Source organism: Aquarana catesbeiana, linkage group LG03 (genome assembly GCF_042186555.1).
Source record: "Aquarana catesbeiana isolate 2022-GZ linkage group LG03, ASM4218655v1, whole genome shotgun sequence".
NCBI lineage: Eukaryota > Metazoa > Chordata > Amphibia > Anura > Ranidae > Aquarana > Aquarana catesbeiana.
Genome location: NC_133326.1, coordinates 563,111,628 through 563,139,338, shown reverse-complemented (window position 1 = coordinate 563,139,338; position 27,711 = coordinate 563,111,628). Strand labels below are relative to the sequence as shown.

Here is a 27,711-nt window from a genome sequence, read left to right as displayed (position 1 = left end):
AATTTACAAAAAGTTGTCACTAAATGATATATTGCTCACACAGGCCATGGGCATATGTGGAATTGCACCCCAAAATACATTTAGCTGCTTCTCCTCAGTACGGGGATACCACATGTGTGGGACTTTTTGGGAGCCTAGCCGTGTATGGGGCCCCGAAAACCAAGCACCGCCTTCAGGATTTCTAAGGGCATAAATTTTTGATTTCACTCCTCACTACCCATCACAGTTTTGAAGGACATAAAATGCCAAGATGGCACAAAACCCCCCCAAATGACCCCATTTTGGAAAGTAGACACCCCAAGCTATTTGCTGAGAGGCATGTTGAGTCCATGGAATATTTTATTTTTTGACACAAGTTGCGGGAAAGTGACAATTTTTTTTTTTTTTTTTTTTTTTTTGTGATTGAATAATGACAAAAAAAAAAAAAAAAATTTACAAAAAGTTGTCACTAAATGATATATTGCTCAAACATGCCATGGGAATATGTGAAATTACACCCCAAAATACATTCTACTGCTTCTCCTGAGTACGGGATACCACATGTGTGGCACTTTTTGGGAGCCTAGCTTCATACGGGGCCCCGAAATCCAATCACCGTCTTCAGGATTTTTAAGGGCGTAAATTTTTGATTTCACTCCTCACTATCTATCACAGTTTCGAAGGCCATAAAATGCCAAGATAGCACAAAACTCCCCAAAATGACCCCATTTTGGAAAGTAGACACCCCAAGCTATTTGCTGAGAGGCATGGTGAGTATTTTGCAGCTCTCATTTGTTTTTGAAAATGACGAAAGACCAGAAAAATTTCTGTGTTTTTTTTTTTTTTTTTTTTTTTATGTTTTTTTTTTCCAATTTTTAAAAGTTTGTGACAAAAAAGTGAGGTCTTCAAAATACTCACTATACCTCTCAGCAAATCGCTTTGGGTGTCTATTTTCCAAAATGGGGTCATTTGGGGGGGGGGGGGGGGGGGGTTGTGCCATCTGGGCATTCCATGGCCTCCAAAACTGTGATAGGCAGTGAAGAGTGAAATCAAAAATTTACGCCCTTAGAAAGCCTGAAGGCGGTGCTTTGTTTTCGGGGTCCCGTACGCGGCTAGGCTCCCAAAAAGTCTCACCCATGTGGTATCCCCATACCCAGGAGAAGCAACAGAATTTATTTTGGGGTGTAGTTTTACATATTCCCATGACATGTTTAAGCAATATATCATTTAGTGACAACTTTGTGCAAAAAAAAAAAAAATTTGTCTTTTTTCCGCAACTTGTGTCACAATATAAAATATTCCATGGACTCGACATGCCTCTCAGCAAATAGCTTGGGGTGTCTACTTTCTAAAATGGGGTCATTTGGGGGGGTTTTGAACTGTCCTGGCATTTTATGCACAACATTTAGAAGCTTATGTCACACATCACCCACTCTTCTAACCACTTGAAGACAAAGCCCTTTCTGACACTTTTTCTGTACATGAAAAATTTTTTTTTTTTTTTTTTTGCAAGAAAATTACTTTGAACCCCCAAACATTATATATTTTTTTAAAGCAAATGCCCTACAGATTAAAATGGTGGGTGTTTCATTTTTTTTTTTTTTTTTTCACACAGTATTTGCGCAGCAATTTTTCAAACGCATTTTTTGGGGAAAAAACACACTTTTTAAAATTTTAATGCACTAAAACACACTATATTGCCCAAATGTTTGATGGAATAAAAAAGATGATCTTAGGCCGAGTACATGGATACCAAACATGACATGCTTTAAAATTGCGCACAAACGTGCAGTGGCGACAAACTAAATACATTTTTAAAAGCCTTTAAAAGCCTTTACAGGTTACCACTTTAGATTTTCAGAGGAGGTCTACTGCTAAAATTACTGCCCTCGATCTGACCTTCGTGGTGATACCTCACATGCATGGTGCAATTGCTGTTTACATTTGACGCCAGACCGACGCTAGCGTTCGCCTTTGTGCGAGACGGGTGCTTTTTTTTTTTTTCTTTATTATTTTTTTGATTTCTTTATCTTATTTTTAAACTGTTCCTTTCATTTTTATTTTTTTTTTAATCATTTTTATTATCTCAGGGAATGTAAATATCCCCTATGATAGCAATAGGTAGTGACAGGTACTCTTTTTTTTCAAAAAAAAAAAAAAAAAATTGGGGTCTATTAGACCCTAGATCTCTCCTCTGCCCTCAAAGCATCTGACCACACCAAGATAGGTGTGATAAAATGCTTTCCCAATTTCCCAAAGGCGCTGTTTACATCCGGCGAAATCTAAGTCATGAAATGCTCGTAGCTTCCGGTTTCTTAGGCCATAGAGATGTTTGGAGCCATTCTGGTCTCTGATCAGCTCTATGGTCAGCTGGTTGAATCACCGGCTGCATTTTCAGGTTCCCTGTTGGGACAGGAGAGCCAGAGAAAAACATGGAAGACGGTGGGGGGGGGGGGTCATTCCCTCCCACTGCTTGTAAAAGCAGTCTAGAGGCTAATTAGCCACTAGGATTGCTTTTACATGAAAGCCGACCGCTGGCTGAAAAGAATGATACCAAGATGATACCTAAACCTGCAGGCATCATTCTGGTATAACCACTCAAAGTCCAGCAAAATACCAGTACGTTGCTGGTCCTTGTTGGGCATATATTGTAAACTTTTTTTTTCATGCAGCCTGTGGGCTGAACGAAAAAAAGATAATGATCGGTGGGTATGCCCACCATTAGAATACCTCACTTCATCCACCCACTTCTAATGATGGGCATACATGCACCGTTTATATATGCCGAAGCATGGGGGCATCCTCCCGCAAAAGGCAGGAGCAAATCGCTCCTCCACCCACTGCTGCCCCCACGCTTCGGCATATATGCTGAAGTATGTAACTGTGGTGGTGAAATCACCTCCGACAGCGCTGGAGTCACGGCTTTATGTATCGTGGGAGCAAACGCTGTTGCTGTCAAGATAAATAAATCCGCTCTGCAGCTGAATGGCGTACCTGAAAACAAAAAAGTGGTTAACAATAAAAAAACAAAGTATGAAAAAAATTTCATACCTATAAAGCAAACATGATAAAAACATAACAGTAAAACATTGCAATATAGAATGCAGAACAATAGAGAGAGAACAATAAAGCGACAACTATTTTTTTTTTTTTTTTTTATTTTATATATTTTTTTGTGTTTTTTGTTTTGTTTTTTTTTACACACTTTTTTTTTTGTAACTTTTGTAACCAGGTTTGGGTCTCTCAAAATGCGATGGCATCTTGGGAGACCCTGTGAAAGTGTGTCCTAGTCTGTGCAGTGCCGTACCCTACGCTAATACTCAACTAGTGTATGGTAGCGTTCAAAACATTCACCAATGCAAAGACCAGGATTGTCAGGACAGAAGGGACAATAATACCGGGTGTCACGCCTAAATCCGCGCTTGCTGCAGACACGACATCTTTTTTGGGGGGCTCGTTGGGTAGGGGTACTCGGGAGGACGTATTGAAAATGCTTCTCATGCAGCCAACTTACTGAATTTGGTTGGGGAAGGTGAGGTGGAGTACGTCTGGATACAGAAGGGCTCTGACGATCTCTTCCTGGAATTTAAGGAAGGATCCAGTCCGTCCTGAAGCTCTGTATAGCACATAAGCATTCAGCAAAGCCAATTGAAATAAATAAACAGACACTTTTTTTGTACCAGCGTCTGGCCTTACGGGCAACTAGGTACGGCGCCAACAACTGGTCGTTGAGGTCCACCCCTCCCATATTAAGGTTATATTCGTGGACACAGAGGGGTTTCTCCACAACACCAGTCGCCGTAAGAATTTGGACCGTCGTGTCTGCATGAAGGGAGGTAAGAACGAAAACATTCTTATTGTCCCTCCACTTCATAGCGAGCAAGTTATTACACTTCAAGTAGGCTCTCTCCCCAGCCTAAGACGGGAATCTACAAGCCGCTGGGGAAAGCCCCGGCGATTAGGTCGCACGGTGCCACATGCTCCAATCTGATGATCAAAAAGGTGGCTAAAAAGTGGCACGCTCGTGTAATAATTGTCCACGTACAAGTGGTACCCCTTTCCAAATAAGGGTGACACCAAGTCCCACACTATCTTGCCAGCGCTTCCTATGTAGTCAGGGCAGTTTGTCGGCTCTACGTGACTATCTTTGTCCTCGTAAACCATAAAACTACATGTATAGCCTGTGGCCCTGTCACAGAGCTTATACATCTTGACCCCGTATCTGGCACGCTTGCTGGGAAGGTACTGTTTGAATGACAAGCGGCCAGAAAATTTAATGAGGGACTCATCAACGCAGACAACTTGATGGGGAGTAAACAAGTCTGCAAAACGCTGGTTGAAGTGGTTTACGAGGGGCTGAATTTTGTAGAGCCGATCGTATCCAGGGTCTCCACGAGGACAACAGAGTTCATTATCGTTGAAGTGCATGAACTGCAAAATCTGCTCGTATCGTGCCCTGGACATGGAGGCAGAGAACACGGGCATATGGTGAATTGGGTCAGTGGACCAATATGACCGCAACTTACTTTTTATTTATGCCCATGTTGAGGGAAAGGCCCAGAAAGATCTTAAATTCGGAAACCGTAATTGGTTTCCAATCTCTGGCAAGGGAGGACTGGGGAATAGTGGCGATGTGTTGACCAGCGTACAAATTGCTTTGGTCCACAATAGATCTATAGAGATCTTCGCTGAAAAACAGCGAATAAAAATGCAGTGGCATAAAATCAACTGTTTCCACCTGAATTCCGGGTTGGTCAGTGAATGGGGGAAGTACGGGTGCTGCAGAAGTGGTGGGTTCCCAATTCGGATTGGCAAATGCAGCAGGAAGGGCACTATGGGCACGATGGACCTGTCTTTGTCTTCTTGGTGGCAGCGGGACACTACCAGTGCTTGCCACCTCGCCAGCTTGAACTGCACTTATGGGACTCGCCACGTCACCAAGTGTTACTGCAGTGCTGGATGTACGACCAGGGTGTACTAGGCCGCTGGTGCTTGCCAGTTCACCAGAAGGAATAGTGGCGCTAGTACTTCTCTGCTCCATACGAGAGCCCTGCGGTTCTTGCACTTCAAGGACAGAAGAAGAAGTTTGGGGTCTGGTACGCCTGACCTTAGCAGGGACCACAACTCTGTCGTCAGAGCTATCTGTCATGGAGCCGCTGTCCTCTACAGGATCGTATTCTGAGCCTGAATCTGACAGATGAGTGACTTCCTCTTCACTATCTGTCATGCTCAGAAACGTGTAGGCCTCTTCACTAGTGTACCTTCGATTTGCCATTTTGGGCTCTAAATTTAGGGGTACGCTAGTGAGACTCACAGGCAAAAAAGCTCCTGACTGTTAGCGACTGATTCAAAACGCTACCAAAAAACTGTTAGCGATCACAGGGATCAGGCCTGACTCTGCGAACGCTGCAGTTATGTGAGCTTAGTGTTTTGTAAGTGTCAGTGATCGATCGATACTGCACTTAGGTGGGCTGGGCTGGGCCGAGGAGCAAAACGCAGGTGCTAGCAGGTATCTGGGCTGATCCTGCTAACGCTGCGTTTTTGGGAACCCTAAACTGCTGGGGAGTATAGATCTGATCGGATCAGATATCGATCCGTTCAGACACTATAGCACTAAGGGAGGTGTATGCTGTGTGCATGAGGTGTTAGCGGTACTGGAGCTAACCTGACGCTGCCTGGGGCGATGCAGACCTTATCTGACCCTAAAAACGTAACTTATATCACCACCGGGCAATTAGGGGGTTAAACCTTTATAAGGTAATAAACGGCGGGTGCCCTGAAACTATAATAAACTATAAAAAACAAACAAACAAACTAACCAGCATCACCCGTAACACTTATACGGTGATCGCTGGTGAAAGGGTTAACTAGGGGGCAATCAGGGGGTTAAAACCTTTAGTAGGTAGTATATGGGGGTCCCTGTTGCTATAAAACACGGACAGCGAACCTATATACTTACCTCCCTAACTAGCGTCACCTGTGTCACTAATACAGCGATCAGAAAAACGATCGCTTAGCGACACTGGCGACGGGGGGTGATCACGTGGTTAACCTTTTGGTTAGGGGGGTACCCTGGACCTAAAGGGGGCTAACCTAACTGCCCTAACACTTATAACTGTCACAAACTGACACCAATGCAAAAAAAAAAAAAAACTGCTATTGGTGTCAGTGTGACAGAGGGTACAGGGGGGTGAAAAGTGTGCCTGGCGTGTTCTACTGAACGTGTAGTGTTGGTGCACTTACTTGATGTCTTCTCTCCTCGGTGCCGGAACGAAAAAGACCGGCTCGAGGAGGGATGACATCACTTCCTCTCCCTCTGTTTACATTACAGAGGGAGAGGAAGCATTTTCATTCGCCGGGAGCGATCGGGAGGGGGTGGCCAACAATGGATGGCCTCCCCCTCACCTCTCATCGCCCGCGAACTAGAGACGACTGCCTCTGGCACCGGGGGGGGGGTTCCGATCGGACCAGGTACGTGATTTTGCCTGCCCGTGCCATTCTGCTGATGTATATCAGCGTGAGGCGGTCGTCAAGTGGTTAAGAACACTTGGTAGTAAAGTCGCTGTAGATCCGAGGGGGACATGCAAGGAAAATAAAAAACAGCATTTTAGCTTGCACGTGAATGATAAAATCAGCAGAGCTTCCACTCATTTCAGATCTACCCCTTAGATTTAGAGTGACTGCACTTCCAAGTGCACTTTCAGGGCAAAGTGGATTTGCCTTTCGTAAATAACCCCCTAAGTGTCATTTCTGTCTGCTGATTCATTCCTCTATCAGCATGAATAATTTCTGACATGTTTTCCTAAATCCAAGAGGCGAAAGACAGGGTTCACAAATATGCAAATAGGATGCGTTGTAATGTGTAAATGTGACCAGGTTTCAATGGAGCCGGTTCACGCATGTGTGAGGTGGCTGCCGTGCGGTTTTCAAAAGGGTCCTGTGCATTTTTGAGTCCAGTTCAGGTGCGAATTCTGGTAAAAAATGATCACCTGAACCAGGGGGAACAGAAACGCACTGGACTGCAAACCGCAGCCGCATATATGTGAACCCAGCCTAAGGCTCCATTCACATATATATGCACGTTTTATGCGTTTTGAACCGCCTTTTCTATCCAGCCAGTTCACATATGTGGTGCAGCAGCAGTGCGAATTTAAGAGGGCTGTGCATTTTCTGAGCACTGTAGTGCGGTTCAGATGCGAACTTCAGGCTCAATGCCTTCTATGGGAATGCATCTGAATTGCACATCTGATCAGTTTTGAACACAAATTCGATCTGAAAAAAAAAAAGAAAAAAAAAAAAAAAGTGTGCTCCCCCCCCCCCCCCCCCCCCCCCCAAATTTTATACCAGGCCCTTCCAGATCTAGTATGGATTTTAAGGGGGTCCCCAGAACCTGCCCCTCCCTTATGTGAATAAGTATGGAGTACATTGTACACCATACTCATTCACCCAAAAAAGTGTCAAAAACACAGACCGTTTTTGACAATTCCTTTATTAAAAAAACAAAAAAAACAAAACAATGTCCTCCAGTGTAAATCCATCATCAATCATGACGCCCGCCACAACCATCCCAAAATAATAAAAAAAAAAAAAAAAAAAGCTCCACTCATAATCCGGCCGATTGCCTGCTCCGCCGTCTGACAGTTCTTAAAGCGGAGTTCCACACAAAAATGGAACTTCCGCTTTTCAGAACCCTCCCCCCCTCCGGTGTCACATTTGGCACCTTTCAGGGGGGAGGGGGGTGCAGATACCTGTCTAAGACAGGTATTTGCACCCACTTCCGGCATAGACTCCCATGGGAGTCTATGCCTCTTCCCGCCCCGACCGCGCTGTCTGCTGGGAACACACAGCTCCCAGGAGAGAGCGGGGACCACTAGGGACGCGCAGCGCGACTCGCGCATGCGCAGTAGGGAACCGGGAAGTGAAGCCGCAACACTTCACTTCCTGATTCCCTCACCTAGGATGGCGGCGGCAGCTGCCGAGAACCGAACGGGTTCTCGGCGTCCCCTGCCGACATCGCTGGACCCTGGGACAGGTGAGTGGGCATGTATTAAAAGTCAGCAGCTGCAGTATTTGTAGCTGCTGGCTTTTAATAATTTTTTTTTTTTGGCGGTGTGGGTGAACCCCCGCTTTAATAAGCTTAGAGCCGGGGCCATCTGGCGACGTCACCTGGTTGCACCGCCCCTTGTTAATATTATTAGGGGAAATATTTGTACTAATGTACCAATCCTTAGTACTCTGGAGCAAAGGAAAGGCTTAAAGCAACCAACAGATCGTAACATTCATCTCTCTTACTTGAGTCCTAGTGATATGAAACAGACCTAACAGTGTAATATTTATAGAGAAAAGGTAGCACTGTGAAAGGCCTCTCACATTTTCTCACCAGCTTTTTTTTTTTTTTTTTTTTTTTTTTTTCCTCTGGCATACTGAATCTGTAATAGTGCGCATTGCCAGCCTAGTTCAAGAGTTCACTCAAGTTCCAAAGAATGCATTGATTTATTTAATAATTAAAAGGAGGTGAAGAAAACCTTTTTTACCAGCTTATCTTGACCCTTGTCAATTGAAGCAGAAGAAAAACTTTTTTGTAACTTCTAGAAACTAGTAAAAACCAAGCACCTAATTTTAGTTAAACAAAAAAAAAAAAAAATATATAAATTAAATAAAATATTATAATATTATAAAAAATTATAATATTGTCCAGCAAGCACTGCACCTAAGTCAGAAATTATGATACAGTCTGTCACAAGTGTTAACATGGACCTAGATTTAAAAAATAAAATAAAGGTATCATTTAAAATTTGGTCATGAAGTCCCATATATTTTCATTTAAATGCAATCTTTTGTTTCTTTGAATAACTTTTGATATTTAGGGCTCTTGTCCTTGCGTCCATTTTCAACAATTGCAGATTACCTCTGTCCCAAACCCCCACCCCCCCCCCCCCCAGTGATTTGTCTTGTCCACACGGTCACGCATGGGAAGAGCTGTGCACTCAGAACTCTACCTTGTTTTTTTCCTCATGTAGATGTGGCATTCACATCATTTGTGGGGAAAAATGCAGATCATCACCCAGATTTCGCAAAATCTGGCAGTTTAGAAACAAGATCTCCTGAAAGGGCACTGGTGACATAGGTGTCTTTGTCAACAGTGTCTATTCAAAACCTGAAAATGGGATAACAAACTGTAAATTAATATATATTTTATTTTACATAGGACAAAAGCTGACCATACATTATACAATTTTGTTGAATTTCTGTATAATTTCCTTTTAGATTTGCCTTCAACTATGTAGTGCAAAGGCCTGGATGATGATGATTTTATATAGCGCCAACAGTTTATTTAGCACTTTACAATGTAGAGGGGGGACAGCACAATTACAGTTCAATACAGAAGGGACAGGAGGGCCCTGGTCATAGAGCTTACATTCTAAAGGGAGGGGGTGGTACAAAAGGTAATAGATGCGGGAAATGATTTGATGGGGGTGGCTCGGGGACAGTTGTTAGGTGGCTGTGGGATAGGCGTCCTTGAATAAGTGAGTTTTTTTCAGGGATCTCCTAAAGGTGGACAGGTTAGGGGCTGATCGGATATACCACGACAGGGAGTTCCAGAGGATGGGAGAGGCTCTGGAGAAGTCCTGAAGGCGAGCGTGGTAGGAGGTGGCTAGAGAGCAGGAGGTCCTGGGAGGAGCGGAGGGGACGATTTGGGCGATATCTGCAGATGAGGTTGGTGATGTAGCTGGTGGGGGGGGGGGGGGGAGCGATGTTGTGGATGGCCTTGTATGTTGTGCTTTAGCATTTTGAATTTTATACGGTGGGGTAGGGGAAGCCAGTGAAGGGATCAGCCGAGAGGGACAGCAGTCACGGATCGATTAGTGAGGTGTATTAGTCTAGCAGCAGCATTCATAATAGACTGAAGGGGGGGATAGCCTGTGTAAGGGTAGGCCCTTAAGGAGAGAGTTGCAGTAGTCAAGGTGGGAAATAATCAAGGAGTGAATAATTTGCTTTGTGGTGTCATTAGTCAGGAAGGGTCAAATTCTGGAGCTGTTGGTGTTAAGGTGGCATGATTTAGCCAGTGATTGGATGTGGGGGCTGAAGGAGAGGTCAGAGTCAAGGGTTACACCCAGCACTCTGGCATGTGTGGAGGGACCAATGGTTGTGCTGTTGATCTTAAAGCGGAGTTCCACACAAAAATGGAACTTCCGCTTTTCAGAACCCTCCCCCCCTCCGGTGTCACATTTGGCACCTTTTCAGGGGGGAGGGGGGTGCAGATAACTGTCTAAGACAGGTATTTGCACCCACTTCCTGGCAGACTCCCATGGGAGTCTACGCCTCTTCCTGTCCCTCCGTGCTGTCTCCTGGGAAACACACAGGTCCCAGGAGATAGCGGGGACCAGTTACGACGCGCAGCGCGACTCGTGCATACGCAGTAGGGAACCGTGAAGTGAAACCGCAACGCTTCACTTCTTGATTTCTCTATGCGCTTTCTTCATCAATTTTGGCCTATGTGTATTCTGCTACATATTTTTTGAAAAAAATCCCAATAAGCATATATTGATTGGTTTTTCGCAAAATTTATAGCATCTACAAACTACTAGTAAAAAATAAATTCAAATTTCATAAACCAACTATAATGGCAGCGATCAGCGACTTATAGCGGTACTGCAAAATTGCGGCAGAAAATTGGACACGGACACATTTGACACTTTTTTTTTTTTTGGGAACCAATGACACTAATACAATGATCAGAGCTTAAATATATGCACTGTCACTGTACTAATGACACTGGCTGAGAGGGGGTTAACATTAAGTGTGATCAAAGGGTTAACTGTGCCTAGCCTGTGGTGTGTGTGTGTGTGTGTGTGTGTGTGTGTGTGTTTGTGTTTTTTTTTGTTTTGTTTTTTTTTTTTTTTTTTATTACAGTGTGAAATGGAGCTGCACGATTAAAAAAAATCTTAATCCCACATTTCCACTATTCAGTGCAGGGTTGTTCTCTGCTCACAGCTGTAAAAAAAAAAAAAAAAAAAAAACTAGGCAGGAGAGATAAAAAGAAACATTGTTTTTTGGTTATTTTAGATCAGTGGTTCTCAACCCCTCTATACTGTGACCCCTTGATAAAATTTCCCAAGTTGTAGGGACCCCTAACAGTAAAATTATTTTCGTAGCGTGGGTTGTCAGCACCCAAGGCAATACATGTAATTTGCACCCCTAACCCATGGACATTTAGCGCTCTCTGAGTCCCTTCCACTCGTACAGGATTAAAACCCCCTTATGGTACATTTTAGGATGTGCCACTCTCTCTCTTTGTTCTCCTTTCTTTCCATTTTATCTTTTTCTATCCTAAATTTCTTTTTTTTTTTTTTCCCCCCCCCCCCCATCCCTCTCTCTAGCCGTTTTTTTCTTGTTCCCTGTATTCTCTATTTTTTGTCCTTCTCTTACTCCTTGGTGGGGGTGGGGGGAATGGGATGAGTGGCAGTGCTGGGGGGAGTTCTGATCAGCCAACTTAGGTGCTCTTGATCAAGGTCATCTGCTGATCTGAGAACTGTAGTGGGGACTTTTATTACCTGATTTATAATCACAGGTAGTGTTACTCACTGTGTCTCCGGCTTTACTGTGGCTCCGACTTTGTGATGTCTCGTAGCAGTGACACCTACGCCGATATCAAGAGATAGTCTCCTCCAGCCCCTCCCACTTAACATTCCTCACCAGTCAGCTGACCTCTAGTCTCTGCCCCCCCAGCCATGCCTTGAACTGATTGGGCGGCTGCGAAGAGGCTAAGTGGGCAGCCGCGGGCTCAAGGATAAGCCCAGCTAGGTGGCCACAGGCTCCAGGGACAGCCCTGCTGGGTGGCCGCAAAAAGACTGGGAGAGTGGTGCTTCAGGAACAGCCCAGGTGACCCCTGGCAAATCACCATTCGACCCCTGAGGGGGACCCGACCCCCCCCCCCCCCCCCAGGTTGAGAACCACTGTTTTAGATTAAAGGAATAAACTGTCTGTAAGGGCCGGTTCACACTGCTGCGTGGTGCGAGATGACATGTGATTCGCACTGCAGTGCTCTATGCGATGCAAATTCAGCCATACAGATAGTATGGCTGAATTCAGTTTGGTCCGAATGCAAGATTGTATATGTATATGTGTGTGTGTGTATATATTATATTATATTATGTGACAGACCTAGCCGGGAGAGAGACACTTTTGAAGGGGACTGAATGCTAGCCTCTTGCCGATCGATCGTGGGCCCTGGCATTTTGGGGAATGGTGCTCTTTGTGAGCTGTATGCCTGGGGACCCTTGAGGTGGTATTACTGTGGATTCGGGTCCTGGTCCCCCAGGACACACAGACTCTGGGGACCCTGGATTTGCCATATTAGAAATACTAGCTGATTCATAATGCTGGGACAAATACTGTTAGGAGATGCTGATGTCAATTCCAGCAACCTGTCTGTTGCCTGCTAGAATGTGTATTGTAAATAAGTCTAGTATGGGATCTAAGAGTCATTAGATCCCCATTGTTGTTTGTGTTAATTAACTCTGCTATTGTATGAACAAGAGTTTGGTGTTGATTTGTGATAATGTTGATTGGGTTTTCTGAGCTACAAGACGGCCAGTCTAGCCTAAAGGTCATGTCTGAGTCATCTAGGCTGTCTAAAGGGATTAGTTAATTAGCCCATGTTAATTAGGTTTCTGGTCACAGGTGTATGCTCAGAGTAATATGAGCAGGAGGTATACACCTCCTCTTTTATTGTATAAAAGAGCCTATATTCCTTTCAATAAAAGAGATTCCTGGTTGAACTTACATACAGCCTGCCTGGTGTTTGTTCTGAGCTACACAACTGGATTAGAACGGCACATAGCTGTAGTTCAATTCCCGGAGCATCGGATGACCGAACCATCTGCAATCTGATTCTATAGCAGCAGAGGAGTGTCGGGAGAGTGGAACCGAGCGAGCAGGGGCTCGTTAATAAATACCGTATTTATCGGCATATAACACGCTCCGCGTATAACACGCTCCGCGTATAACACGCACCCTAAGTTTAGGAGAGAATTTTAAGGAAGAAAACTTTTAGGAGGGAAGTTTAAGGAAAAGAAACTTACATTAAAATGCCCATCAATGCAGCCTCATCAGTGTTCATCTGCAGCCTTGTTAGTGTCATTGTAGCCTTTTCAGTGTCAGTGCAGCTTTGCCCCAGTGCAGTCTTGTCAGTGCAGCCTTGTCCCCAGTGCAGCCTTGTCCCCAGTGTCCATGCCTGCCGCCGCCGCTGACATACACATGCTAGTAGTTTTAAATATGGCGTCGCGGAGTTCGGAGTGACTCGGCGCCGGTGGAACTGAACGAACGCCGCCGAGATACACATAGTCGAGTGTATTCGGCTCTTTCCGGCGTCGCTCACAGTCCCGCCCTATGATGGACATAACACAGGTCCAATGGCGGGACTGGGCGTGACTGTGAGCGGCGCCGGAAAGAGCCGAATACACTCGACTATGTGTATCTCGGCTCACTGTGATTTCGGCGGCGCTCGTTTAGCACCGCTGAGTCCCTCCGAACTCCGCGGTGCCATATTTAAAAATACTCGCTATGTGAATGTCGGCGGCGATCGCCACCGATAGCTCACAATTAGCGGGGATCGGCGTATAACACGCACCCACGACTTTCCCCTGATTTTAAGCGCAAAAAAGTGCGTGTTATACGCCGATAAATACGGTGTGTGTGTGTGTATATGTATATGTATATGTATATATATATATATATATATATATATATATATATATATATATATATATATATATATATATATATATATATATATATATATATATATATATATTTTGTGTGTGTGTATATGTGTGATCCTGTGCACAGCGGCTGCCCTGTAGCAGCAAAACTGCTCTAGAGCGGTCAGGAAGTGGTTAAAAGTGTTTTTAGGTTTGTCCCCATGTTATTATAAGGTGTTGGTGTTTGGGGTTTTTTTTTTGGTAAAACTAAAGGAAAATTGTAGAATGTGTGGCCAGCCTTAGAGATGTTCAGGGTTCAGCATGCACAAGGCACTTGTGTTAGGTTTGTTTATGCTTTAACATAGCGGTTTTACAGAGTCCCCCTGTAGCACAGTTTTTATTAGCTTTTGTTTCTGCATATGGGCTCTTTCACACGGGGTGGATCAGTGATGATCTGCCCCGTGAACACCCTGCTTGCTCAGCGGGGATCGCTCCGCTGATCCCCGCTGAGCAGGAAAATGACAGGTCCGTCACTGTGCAGCGACGGACCTGTCAGAGCGCCGCTCTTCCCTATGGGGGATCGGATGATGACTGACCGTAGAGTCCGTCGTCACCTGATCCGATCCGAAAACGGATGGAAAACTAGGGTTTTCCTCCGTTACACTTTGCGGGTCGGATGTCAGCGGACATGTCACCGCTGACATCCGATGCTCCATAGGGACACATGTATGTCCGTTTTTCATCCGAAAACGGAAGGATGAAAAACGGACATACGGATCCTCCGTGTGAAAGAGCCCTATCTGTTTTGTTGTTATCTGGAGTCCCAGTCTCTGTTGCTAAATGGTCTAAAGGTCAATCAGACCGCAAGGGGCATTGAATGATGCAGATTAGATTATAGTATAGGGAAAGCACTGTCTTGTAGCACTGGGAACAACTGATTACCATATTAATGAAGGCTTCAGGAAGTACAGATACTAGCAGGATCAATAGGTTTATAATGACCATTTATTCAGACAAATATAATAAATCATTCACTACATTTAGAAGGCAAAACTTTAGCACTTTACACAACTGAATCTGTGTGTTTATATAAGTCATATGACACCTCTAAAACATTATGCCCCTGACCATTAGACTTCATACATGCACACTGGGCGTTTTTAACCCTGTGCATAAAATCCTCTTGTGCCAGGGAGCTTAAATGCGCCATGACTGGATGCTATACAGAGTGGTACTTTGCTTTATAGCCAATCAGTTCAGCGTCCAGCTGCTGCGTATTTCTGCCAGTCAAAGACTTTAAGAGGCTGCACGCAGAGGGGATGAACGCTGCGCCCATGACTTTAGTGTACACGAAAATGCTGGGATTTGTTGCACCGGGGCTAAATGGCCAGTGTGCATGAGACCTTAGGTGGTATTTTTATTGCTTAGGCTGCAGGCTCTTCTGAAGTAAAATACATATGTTTACTTTAAACTTTACCATTCTTCTTCATTACGTAAAAGTCACACTAATGTGATATTGTTTTAGTCAGCAGACTTTGAGGCTTGTATATTGGGATAAATGTAGGAAGATGTGGAAATGACAAATGTTTCTTTAGAAAATTAAAGGAAAAATGCCCCTTTTTTTTTTTTTTTTTTTTTTTTTTTTTTGTTGTTGTTGTTCATTTACTGATCAAAAATTAAAATATGTATCCAAATCTACTAAATTAAAGTTCCATCCTTCCGGGAAAAAAAGATGTATATTAAGGCAAAAATACATGCTCTCTAACTCAGAGGAGACTTGGTGAGAAAGAGGCCCAGGGACTCCAATGGTTAACAGATGGGGAAAAATGACAGTCTATTTAGGCTTGGAAAATACTTCTAGAAGCTATTTGGAGACCTATTTACTAAGCTATAACAATCATTTTGTCATGTAATGAAAGCCAAAACTAAGGCAATCCATATATTAGTGTTTTTTTTTTTTGTTTTTTTGTTCAACCAGCAGCTTGGAAGAAAAAAAAAAAAAAAAAAGCCGGCTCTGTTCCCCAATCTACACACTCGATGTGGATGGGGGATTTCTCCCTGCTAAGCTATTGTATTCTGTATTAAAGGGGAGACTGTCAGAATACACTGATCAGCCCTGCTGCTGTAGCAGTGCTGTCTGAGTGGAGAAAATACAACAGAGTGGTTGTACACAAATCGATCGGTAGATCCACTTTTTTACAGCCTTCCTACCAAAGCATGAATCAATATCGGTCGGCCCCTGCTGAGCTGGCTAAATTTCGATCCATGTATGGGCCAGCCCTTTCACATGGGCTGTCCAATCAGGTCTGCCTGTCAGTTTTTCAGGTGGACCTGATCGGACACTGCATTGTCCTCTATGGAGCGGCGAATGTCGGCGGACACGTCTGCTGACATCCGATCCTGTCTGTCCTATTTTCCATTCGTCCAGAGGATCGGATAGAAACAGACAGGCGGTCCATTGATTTTCATCTGATTTCCCCATAGAGGAGAGCGGAACTGTGACATGGACCTGTTGTCCACCTGCTCAGCAGGGATCAGCAGAGTGATTTCCCCCACTGAGCAAGTGGATTCCGTTAAGCTGTGCCATGTGAAAGGGGCATTAGTCTACCTGAAGTGCTCTAATCCTCTGCAACCACATGCAGACTTTACACATTGATAACAGTGGATTCATCAAGCCTAAATAAGCATATGGAAACAAGTTTTTAATAGGTGTCATTTACTAGGTAGATTGCTTTGCTGCCCTGCCTTACAATGTCAAAATGGGCCAAAAATAATTTATTCTGATTTTAAAGTGTAAAGCTCCACGCTGAAACAAAGATGCAGTAAGCCATATCTTAAGTATTCCCTTTTTTTTTTTTTTTTTTTTTCTTTTCATTTTTAGGGTCAGGATGTTAATCGGACGCTAGATGGTGGTCGGAAGCCTCTACATTATGCAGCAGACTGTGGTCAAGAAGAAATACTGGAGTATCTCCTGTCAAAGGGAGCTGATATCAACGTAAGTCACTTGTACCAATTTCAGCCCGGAAGACTCACAGGACTCCTGTGCAATTCGCTCCGGATATGTGTGAACTGGCTCCATAGAGACGACATACAAATTGGATGCGCAGAAATCTGCATCCGATTCGCAATAGTGGGAACCCAGCCTTAAGACCCCTTTCACACAGCTGCAGTTTTCTGGCATTTTAGCGCTAAAAATAGCATCTGTAAAGCACCTAAAAACTGCCTCTCATGCCTCACCAGTGTGAAAGCCCGAGTGCTCTCACACTGGGGCGGTGCGATTGCAGGGGAAAAGTCCTGCAGCACCTTTGGGGCGGTGTAGGAACGCTGTATACAGCACTCCTACACTGCCCCTGCCCATCAATATAAATGGGAAGCGCTACAGCAGTGGTTCTCAACTCCAGTCCTCAGGACCCACCAACAGGCCAGGTTTGCAAGATAGCTGAAATACATCACAGGTGATATCACTTGCTGCTCAGAGATTGCAGTATCCTAGTCTGCAACTCCCCAAGGTAATAATTAAAATCTGGCCTGTTGGTGGGTCCCGAGGACTGGAGTTGAGAACCACTGCGCTACAGCATTGTGTGCTTTTAACCCCTTTTTGGGGGTTAAAAGTGCCCCGCTAGCAGCCAAAAAACGCAGATTAAACAGTGGTAAAGAAGCGCTTTACTGCTAACGGACCCGCCGCCCCAGTGTGAAAGGGGGTCTAAATGTTTTAAATGAATGAATATAAGCACCCAGTTGTAAATAGTTGTTTTAACCCTGTTAACGGATACATTTGCAGATGAGCTTGTTCTTTTGAAAAACAAACTTACTGAAAGGATCACCAGATGAAAATAAAAAGAGCCTAAAATATAAAATGAATTCAACCTTCACATCTAAGAATTGATGAGTTGCGATATAATTCATGTTTGCTGTTGGCTTTAATGCTGCTTTAAGAGCTGCTACGCTGTGATTCTGTGCTTTAAAAAAAATTTAAAGCACCATATATCTTTCGAGCTTTCTAGGAAATATGTTGCAGCCATGCTTCATTATATGTTCTCTCACAATGCCTTGCAAAGCCCAGAATTTCTGTGACCTTTGCCTGGCATCAAAGGGCAGCCCACCCGACAGGCCCTTTCAGGTAAGTACTTTTGATGTCCTGTCAGTGCCGTGATCATGTCAAATGGGAGGCCTGGTCTAGCTTTAGGCAAGGTCTTCCTTCGGAGACCTGCTGAAGAAAACTTCCAGAACTCACTGATATTTCTTACTGTGGTAAAATAACTTGCAATTTTGTTTTGCTAAATGGAATGTAAATATCTTTTCATAGAAAATAATATTCTCGTTCTGTTCTTTAGCTCCCCTCGGTTCGTATAGGGAAAAGCTCCCTCCATTTTATTTATTTATTTTTTCTTATTCTCTCAGAACAGTAGTCCTTTTAGACAAACGGCAGTATATGCTTTCAGCCAGCATTTTCTATGCTACAGTAATTTCATGTAAAGTAAAAAAAAAAGTTATATTTAAGATTTAAAAAAAAAAGACATGTATAATTGGTATAAATGGTATTGCTCGGAGCAGCCACTTGCCACCTCTTCTGGTGACCCTTGCCAGTGCTCTCCTCTCCTCCTTTTCTGCATGTGCCCCATAGCAAGCAGGCATGCTCCCGAGCCAGGCTGTGTGCATCCATAGACTCACATGGTGTGGCACAGTCCTGTCTCTCTCTCCCCCCCCCCCCCCCCCCCCCCCCCATGCCCTCTTCAGACCCCTTTCACACTGAGGCGGTTTTCGCTAAATCTAGCGCCTGAAAACTGCCTCACATTCATTTCAATTGATGCTTTCACACTGGGGCGGTGCGGGGAAAAAGTCCTGCATCTTTGGGGCATGTTTGGAGCGCTCTAAAAAGCACCTCAAATGCCCCTGCCCATTGAAATCATTGGTCAGCGATTCCAAAGTGCCTTAAAATTGCTGCAAAACAGTTCTGTTTTTCTTTATTTTTAAGGTCACGTGGTCAGGCATTTTAGCGCTAAAAATAGCGCCTGTAAAGCACCTGAAAACTGCCTCTCATGCCTCGCCAGTGTTTAAAGCCCGAGTGCTTTCACACTGGGGCGGTGCGCTTGCGGGGAAAGTCCTGCACCGATAGCGCCTCCAAAAGCGACGCAAAAACAACCAGCGTTTTTATTGGCAGTTTTTGCAGTGCGTCAGTATGAAAGGGGTTTTACAGGTTTGATTGACAGTAGCAGGAGCCAATGGCTGCTTTTAGTTAAGCCTATGTGAGCAGGGGGAGAAGAGCTGCTAATGGGAACAGCTCTGGATGTAGGATGCAGGTTGGTGTTTTGGGGGGGGGGGGGGGGGAGAGGAGGTTCATAGAAGAGCAGCTAGTGGAAGGTTTTTTACCTCAATGTTTAAAATGTATTAAGGTAAAAAACTTTTTGACTTAGAAACACTTTAAGCAAGGAACTCGGGCAACACTGGCAGCAAAAACAGGAAGTTGGCAGCATACACTTAAACCCTGTCGCTGTAATTGCAGGGAAAAGCACAGAAATATCAAGTCTTTTAGATGCTTTGTGAGTTTTTATTACCATAAAAAAAAATTATTCATTTTGCAATGTGTACCTTTTTTTTTTTTTTTTTTTTAACTATGCTGCTAAATTTTGGCTTCTTCAGAGTAAGTCAATTGCCTAGCACAACCCCTTACTCCTAGCATGTCATAGCCATCCTCTTCTGGGAATATCAACTTACTCTCTGTACTGGCCCAGCTCCTCCATCCCTCCCTTCAACTCTCTACATTATGTTTTGTGCAGCTGCTGGGGAAACCGCAAAAGGGAATACTAGACTGCTGGGTACTGGCATCACATCCAAGATGGTGGTGCTCAGGGCTTTTGGATATCTATACAAGGGAGGCTTTTTATAGGTGAATAATATGTTAAAGCACATGTATTAAACTAATGGGAAGATTGCTGTTGAAATTAATGGTATTGTAGCAGGGTCTCGCCCTTCCCTCATCTGCTTACCAATCCTTAAAGTGGCTGTAAACCCTTACATATACAGTGCCTTGAAAAAGTATTCATACCCCTTGAAATTTTCCAGTTTGTCATGTTGCAACCAAAAACGTAAATGTATTTTATGTGATAGACCAATACAAAGTGGCACATAATTGTGAAGTGGAAGGAAAATGATAAAAGGGTTTCAAATTTTTTAAATATCTGAAAAGTGTGGCGTGTTTTCATCTAAAGTACCATTCCATTGTAGTTCTGGCTGTATGTTTAGGGTTGTTGTCCTACTGAAGGTGAACCTCCGCCCTAATCTCAAGTCTTTTGCAGGCTCTAACAGGTTTTCTTCTAAGATTGCCCTGTATTTGGCTCCATCCATCTTCCCATCAACTCTGACCAGCTTCCCTGTCCCTGCTGAAGAAAAGCATCCCCAAAACATGATGATGCCACCACCATGTTTCATGTGAAGATGGTGTGTTCAGGGTGATGTGCAGTTTTCCGCCACATAGCATTTTGCTTTTAAGCCAAAAAGTTAAATTTTGGTCTCCTCCTAATCAGAGCACCTTCTTCTTCATGTTTGCTGTGTCCCCCACATAGCTTCTCGCAAACTACAAATGGGACTTCTTATAGCTTTCTTTCAACAATGGTGTTTTTCTTGCCACTCTTCCATAAAGGCCAGATTTGTGAAGTGCACAACTAATAGTTGTCCTGTGGACAGATTCTCCCACCTTAGCTGTGGAACTCTGCAGCTCCTCCAGAGTTACCATGGGCCTCTTGACTGCTTCTCTGATTAATGCTCTCCTTGCCCGCCCTGTCAGTTTAGGTGGACGGCCATGTCTTGGTAGGTTTGCAGTTGTGCCATACTCTTTCCATTTTTGGATGATGGATTGAACCGTGCTCCGTGAGAAAGCTTGGGATATTTTTTTATAACCTAACCCTGCTTTAAACTTCAACTTTATCCCTGACCTGTCTGATGTGTTCCTTGGCTTTCATGATGCTGTTTGTTCACTAAGGTTCTCTAACACAATTATGAGGGTTCACAGAACAGCTTTATTTATACTGAGATTAAATTACACACAGGTGGACTCTATTTACTAATTGGGTGACTTCTGAAGCCAATTGGTTCCATTAGATTTTAGTTAGTGGTATCAGAGTAAAGGGGGCTGAATACAAATGCACGCCACATTTTTCAGATATTGTTTGTAAAAAATTTAGAAAACAAGTTATTTTCCTTTCACTTCACAATTATGTGCCGCTTTGTGTTGGTCTATCACATTAAGGACTCTTTCACACGGGGCGGATCAGTGATGATCCACCCCGTGAACACCCACTTGCTCATCGGGGATCGCTCCGCCGATCCCTGCTGAGCAGGAAGATGACGGGTCCATCGCTGCACACTGTGCAGCGACGGACCTGTCAGAGCGCCGCTCTCCCCTATGGGGGACCGGGTGATGACGGCCTTGGTGTCCGTCGTCACCCGATCCGAAAACGGATGGAAAAGTAGGGTTTTCCTCTGTTAAACTTTTCGGATCAGAGCGGGTCGGATGTCAGCGGACATGTCACCGCTGACATCCGACGCTCCATAGGGATACATGTATGTCCGTTTTTTATCCGAAAACGGAAGGATGAAAAACGGACATACGGATCCCTCGTGTGAAAGAGGCCAAAATCTCAATAAAATGTGTATTTGTTTTTGGTTTTGTAACATGACAAAACGTAGAACATTTCAAGGGTATGAATACTTTTTCAAGGCACTGTAGCTACCGAAGTGACAAGCCTCTGGTGATACACAGAGATAAAACAAATCTTCCTCCCGCTACACAGGATAAGCGGGCAGGAGCAGGACTATCTTCTGGGTAGAGGTGCACCGAAACATATCGGCCGAAAATTTGTGTTTTCGGCATGCGTGCCACACAATGTTGTCATCCTGGCACGCCCCTGTCAGTCCTACTCTCCTTGTGAGTGTCGTGCAGAGCGGCTATCTCCCGCTGTCGCAGAGCTTTAATCTGAAGTGTTCGGCCGTCCCTGTAACAAAGCCCCGCCTCCTAGACCGGCTCTTGTGATAGACGGCACACGGATCCAATGCCGGCAAATTGAATCAGTGTGACGCGTGTCATAAGAGACGGTCTAGGAGCCAGGAATTTGTCACAGCGACCGCCCGGCCCGGCAATTTGTATCCAGCTCTGTGACACAGCGGGAGATCACCGCTGTGTGATCCAGGCACTGGTGAGGCTGCATCGATCTCTTGTATTATCATGTCTGCAGTCTCTGACCGTTTGCTGTGGCATGTCTGCTAGAGGTGCACTGAATGGAAATTTTGCTAATACTATTAGCAGTGTGTTTTAAGAAAGAGATTGCAGACCTGATACAAGAGATGGTCAGAGACTGCAGACTGCATTTTTCTTGAGCTTTTCTTGCACTAAAGGTGCCAATAATGGCCAACAATAAATTCATATTTAATTTAAATTGATATTAAAAAGTCGAATATAATACAGAAATCACACTTGGTGCTTAGGATTGCGTCAAGTACACACTATATAGAATGATGTGCTTTGTTCATTTTTCATTTCAGCGATTTACCACTATTTTAATGTAGTTAGAGCAGGAAATCTGGGTGGGGTAATATGAGGTTCTTTGAGATCAACTTGAACAAAGCTGTTTGGTCGGAGTTCTTATTTGACAATATTTGTTTTTTGGCATTATTTGCCACTAGGGATGAGCCGAACACCCCCCTGTTCGGTTCGCACCAGAACTTGCGAACAGGCAAAAAATTTGTTCTAACACGCGGACACCGTTAGTCTATGGGACATGAACATGAATAATCAAAAGTGCTCATTTTAAAGGCTTATGTGCAAGTTATTGTCATAAAAAGTGTTTGGGGACCTGGGTCCTGCCCCAGGGACATGGATCAATGCAAAAAAAAGTTTTAAAAACGGACGTTTTTTTCAGGAGCAGTGATTTTAATAATGCTTAAAGTGAAACAATAAAAGTGTAATATCCCTTTAAATTTCGTCCCTGGGGGTGTCTATAGTATGCCTGTAAAGGGGCGCATGTTTCCCGTGTTTAGAACAGTCTGACAGCAAAATGACATTGCAAAGGAAAAAAAGTAATTTAAAACTACTCGCGGCTATTAATGAATTGCCGGTCCGACAATACACATAAAAGTTCATTGATAAAAACGGCATGGGAACCCCAAACCAAAATTTAAGGAAAAAAAAAAATGACGTGGGGGGTCCCCCTAAATTCCATACCAGGCCCTTCAGGTCTGGTATGGATATTAAGGGGAACCCCTGCCAAAAAAAAAAAAAATATGGCGTGGGGTCCCCCTCAAAATCTATACCAGACCCTTCAGGTCTGGTATGGATTTTAGGGGAACCTCGCGCCAAAATTAAAAAAAATAAATGGCGTGGGGTCCCCCTAAAAATCCATACCAGACCCTTATCCGAGCACGCAACCTGGCAGGCCGCAGGAAAAGGGGGGGGGGGGGGGGAACAAGAGAGCGCCCCCCCTCCTGAACCGTACCAGGCCACATGACCTCAACATTGGGAGGGTGCTTTGGGGTAGCCCCCCAAAACACCTTGTCCCCATGTTGATGAGGACAAGGGCCTCATCCCCACAACCGTGCCCGGTGGTTGTGGGGGCCTGCGGGCGGGGGCTTATCGGAATCTGGAAGCCCCCTTTAACAAGGGGACCCCCAGATCCCGGCCCTCCCCCCTGTGTGAAATGGTAAGGGGGTACCCCTACCATTTCACTAAAAGTGTCAAAAATGTTAAAAATGACAAGAGACAGTTTTTGACAATTCCTTTATTTAAATTCTTTTTATTCTTCTTTCTTCTTTCTTCTTCTTCTTCTTCTTCTTCTTTTTTTCTTCTTCCTCCTCCTGAAGGGTCTGCTATAGATTTTGAGGGGGACCCCACGCCATTTTTTTTTTTTTTTGGCCGGGGTTCCCCTTAATATCCATACCAGACCTGAAGGGCCTGGTATGGAATTTAGGGGGACCCCCCCACGTCATTATATTATTTTTTTTTTTTATTTATTTTTTTTTTTTTTATTTTGGTTCGGGGTTCCCATGCCGTTTTTATCAATGAACTTTTGTGTGTATTGTCGGACCGGCAATTCATTAATAGCCGTGAGTAGTTTTAAATGACTTTTTTTTTCCTTTTGAAATGTCATTTTGCTGTCAGACTGTTCTAAACACGGGAAACATGCGCCCCTTTACAGGCATACTATAGACACCCCCCAGGTACGAAATTTAAAGGGATATTACACTTTTATTGTTTCACTTTAAGCATTATTAAAATCACTGCTAACGAAAAAAGGCCGTTTTTAAAACTTCTTTTTCCCAAGGCGTCTTTCAGGACAGCACCTGAGAGATAGCGACTCCACCCACCGGAACAGGAAACACCTTCTTCCTCCAAACTTTAAAGGGAGGCGCCTCCCCACCATACCTCAGTTTTTGTGTTTCCTCCGGCCTGGAGGGAACATCTTTTGAGGGGGAGCAGGTTCTCTCAGGTGCTCCTGGGAGACGGGGCTTCCTTTCTTTTTTTTTCCTCCTTCAGGGACCCGCTGTCCTCCCGGCCTACCCAAGCCTCGGCAGTGGTAGCAAACGGGCTCCTCTTCCCCTCCTGGTGCTCGGTGAGAGCCGTAGACCCGGTGATCCGCGCGGTCATAGGCCATGTTTTTTGGCCGGCAGGCGCGGCGGAAGTGACATGGCGGGGTCGCTGGGTCAGCAGAAGCGTCATTTCCGGCGTGGATGCAAGGGGGGAGGAGGGAGGACAGGAACTGGCGCCTACTTCCGCTTCCGGTCCGGTGCAGATGCACTATGGGAGTCCGGAAGCGGCTTATAAAACCACAAGTGAGGAGCTGCACACCAGAGATGGAGGACTCAGCGTCTGCAGCGGTGGGGACAGGCACAGGCGCCAGTAAAGCTCAGGTAGGAGCAGCAGTTTAAGTCTGCCTTTCTTCCTTTCCTGGGTTTGGTCTATTTTCTTTTTTCTTACCCCCTAGTGGCAAGGGGCCTGTCTGGGCACTAGAGGCTGACTGGTTTCTTCTTAGTGCACCTGTGGGTGATTCTTGTGTAGCTGAGACCGGGTCTCACTAAAAGGTCCCCTGGTTTTTTCCCTTTTTTGTTTTTTTCTCTCACAGGCTAAAAGCTCTGACCCAAAAAAGAGATGTCCTTCTTGTAGGGCCAAAATGGGAGAAAATTGGAAAAAAGCCTTATGCAGTACATGCATCACTTCTTTAGTTAAGGAGGAATCGGCTTCGGTTTGTGATGATATGGTTGCCTCTGTAAAGAAGGAACTATACGCCACGATTCAGACTTTTCGTGACTCTTTAGTTAATCCAGCTGCTAGTCAGCCATCCACTTCTGAGGCTTCCCAGGGTTCTTTTCTTTCCCCATGGTAGAAGCTTTACCTGAAGGCCCCTCTATCAGGGAAGAGCAGTCCCCTACTCCTTCCGTTAAAGATTCGGAGGAGGAGGGTGAGGAAGCGGAGGTGGCTCCTTCCAAATTCAAGCTTTCCCTAGAGGAGGTAGACGGACTCCTTAAGGCTATCCATGTTACACTTGGCTTAAGTGAGGAAAAGAAGGAGTTATCTCTTCATGACCGCATGTATGCAGGGTTAAATGAGCCTAAGGGGTGAACATTTCCGGTTCATTCGGTCATTTCTGACGCCATTACTAAGGAATGGCAAGATCCAGAGAAAAAGCCCTTTTTTTCCAGAGCCCACAAAAGGCGATTCCCTTTTGAGGAGGACCCTTCTGCGGTGTGGAATAAGGTGCCCAGGTTGGATGCGGCCTTTTCACAGGTCTCAAGATCCACAGACCTGTCTTTTGAAGACATGGGTGTTCTTAGGGATCCAATGGACAAACGCATGGATCTTTTGCTCAAGAGATCATGGCAATCAATCATGAGCAATTTAAAACCAGCAATGGCCACAACCTGTGTAGCCAGGAATCTGGAATACTGGGTGAACCAACTTAGATCTCATATAGTGGCAGATTCCCCCAAGCAGGAGATCTTTAGATTCCTTTCCTACCCTGATTTCTGCTGTTGCTTATATTGCTGATGCTTCGGCTGAAGCTATCAAAATGTCAGCTAGGTCTGCAGCTTTAGCAAATGCTGCGAGAAGAGCTTTATGGCTAAAAACCTGGCCAGGCGATACAGCTTCAAAGAGTAAACTTTGTGGTATTCCCTTTTCAGGTGACCTTCTTTTTGGCCCTGATCTAGATAATATCCTAGACAGAACTGCCGATAAGAAGAAGTCCTTTCCGGTCAAAAAGAAAAAACAGACCCCAAAACGTCTTTTTCGACCTCAAAAAACTCAACAGCAACAGCAGGAAAATAAGTTTCAGGGCAGGAGAAAAAATTGGTCCGCGCAAAAGGCGAAGGGCAAAGGCGGAATTCTCTTCCGTCCTCCTTCACAGGCCGAAAACTCACTATGACGCATCTCTGCGGGTCGGCGGAAGATTACGAGAGTTTCTTCCGCAGTGGTCAGTGATAACTACAAATCAGTTTATTCTGTCCACTCTCTCGCAGGGTTATACTCTCGAGTTTTCCAGAAGCCCCCCAAGAAGGTTTCTGGTAACAAATGCTCCTCGAGATCCATTAAGGGCCCTGGCCATGAAATCCTCTCTGGAGGAACTGATGCAACAGGGTGTAGTAATCCCGGTGCCACCAGAGGAATGGCACGAGGGTTTCTATTCTCATGTCTTCCTGGTAAAAAAACCAACAGGAAGATTTCGTTTAATTCTAAATTTAAAGCCACTAAACAGAGCCATCAAATACAGAAGGTTCAAGATGGACTCAATTTTCACCGCCAGAAATCTTCTGACTCCAGGTTGTTTCATGGCGTCAGTGGATTTAAAGGATGCATACCTGCATATTCCAATCTCATCCCAGTCCCAGAGGTTTCTCAGGTTGGCGGTAAGGTTGGAAGGCAGAATTCAAGGGGGAAACAGTTCAGACATCTGCAGGCCTTTCTTCTGAGATCTTGGGATCACAATTTGGAATCCCTAGATTCAGAGGTAAGAGTTCCAACCCAAGTGAAGAGGTCACTATGGTGGTGGAAAAGGCAGGATATCCTATCGGAGGGGTTAGTCTGGGCCTTTCCAATCGAAAAAAGGCTGACAACCGATGCCAGTTCCTGGGGTTGGGGAGCCCACCTAGAAAAGGGTTTCACTCAGGGAAACTGGTCCAGGAAAGAGGCGACCAAGTCCTCAAACTGGAGAGAGCTCAAGGCGATCGACTTGGCTCTGAAGTCATTTGCTCAGGGGCTTCGGGCCCAGCATGTTCAAATTCTAACAGACAATGCCACGGCCGTGGCTTACATAAACAGGCAGGGAGGTACAAGGAGCAAATCGCTGCAAGTACTAGCCATGAGCATTCTCCGTTGGGCAGAAGGACACCTGCTGTCTTTATCAGCAGTCCATCTAAAGGGATCCCTGAACGGGGTAGCGGATTTCCTGAGCAGAAACCCCATTCGGGAAGCAGAATGGTCGCTGAACCCAGAGGTTTTCGCCATGATTGTCGAGAAGTGGGGGCTGCCAGAGGTGGACCTGTTCGCCTCAAAGGAGAATGCCTTGGTTCCGCAATTTTTTTCCCTAAGCAATCACGACGGGTCACTAGGAACAGATGCCTTGGCGTATCCATGGAGATTCCATCTCTGCTACGCTTTCCCCCCATTCCAGTTAATTCCCTTAGTTTTAAGAAAGATTCAGGGGGAAACAGTACCGGTTATCCTAATCACGCCTTTTTGGCCAAGAAGGGCTTGGTTTTCAACCGTTCTGAAAATGGCGGTCAGGCCTTGTTGGCATCTGCCCCTCAGGTACGATTTACTATTTCAGGGGCCAGTAAATCACCCAGAGGTAGCCACTTTGGCGCTCACAGCCTGGTATCTGAAGAGCAGCTCTTAAGGAGCAAAGGTTTTTCCAACCGGTTAATCTCTACGCTATTATCCAGTAGGAAAAGGGTGACTAGAAATATCTATTCCAAGGTCTGGAAGGTTTACAATACATGGTGTAATTCATCTGACCATGACCCAGGGAGTCTTGTTTCCGTTCTG

General features: G+C 44.8%; 1 protein-coding gene across 1 annotated transcript in view; it reads left to right on the top strand.

Annotated features, from left to right (window-relative positions):
• MTPN (myotrophin) overlaps positions 1-27,711 on the top strand; it is a 139,986-nt gene that overhangs the window by 64,691 nt on the left and 47,584 nt on the right. Inside the window, exon 2 of the mRNA XM_073621805.1 lies at positions 16,564-16,677. Coding sequence (XP_073477906.1) covers positions 16,564-16,677 — 114 coding nt within the window. The remainder of the gene's footprint in view (positions 1-16,563; positions 16,678-27,711) is intronic.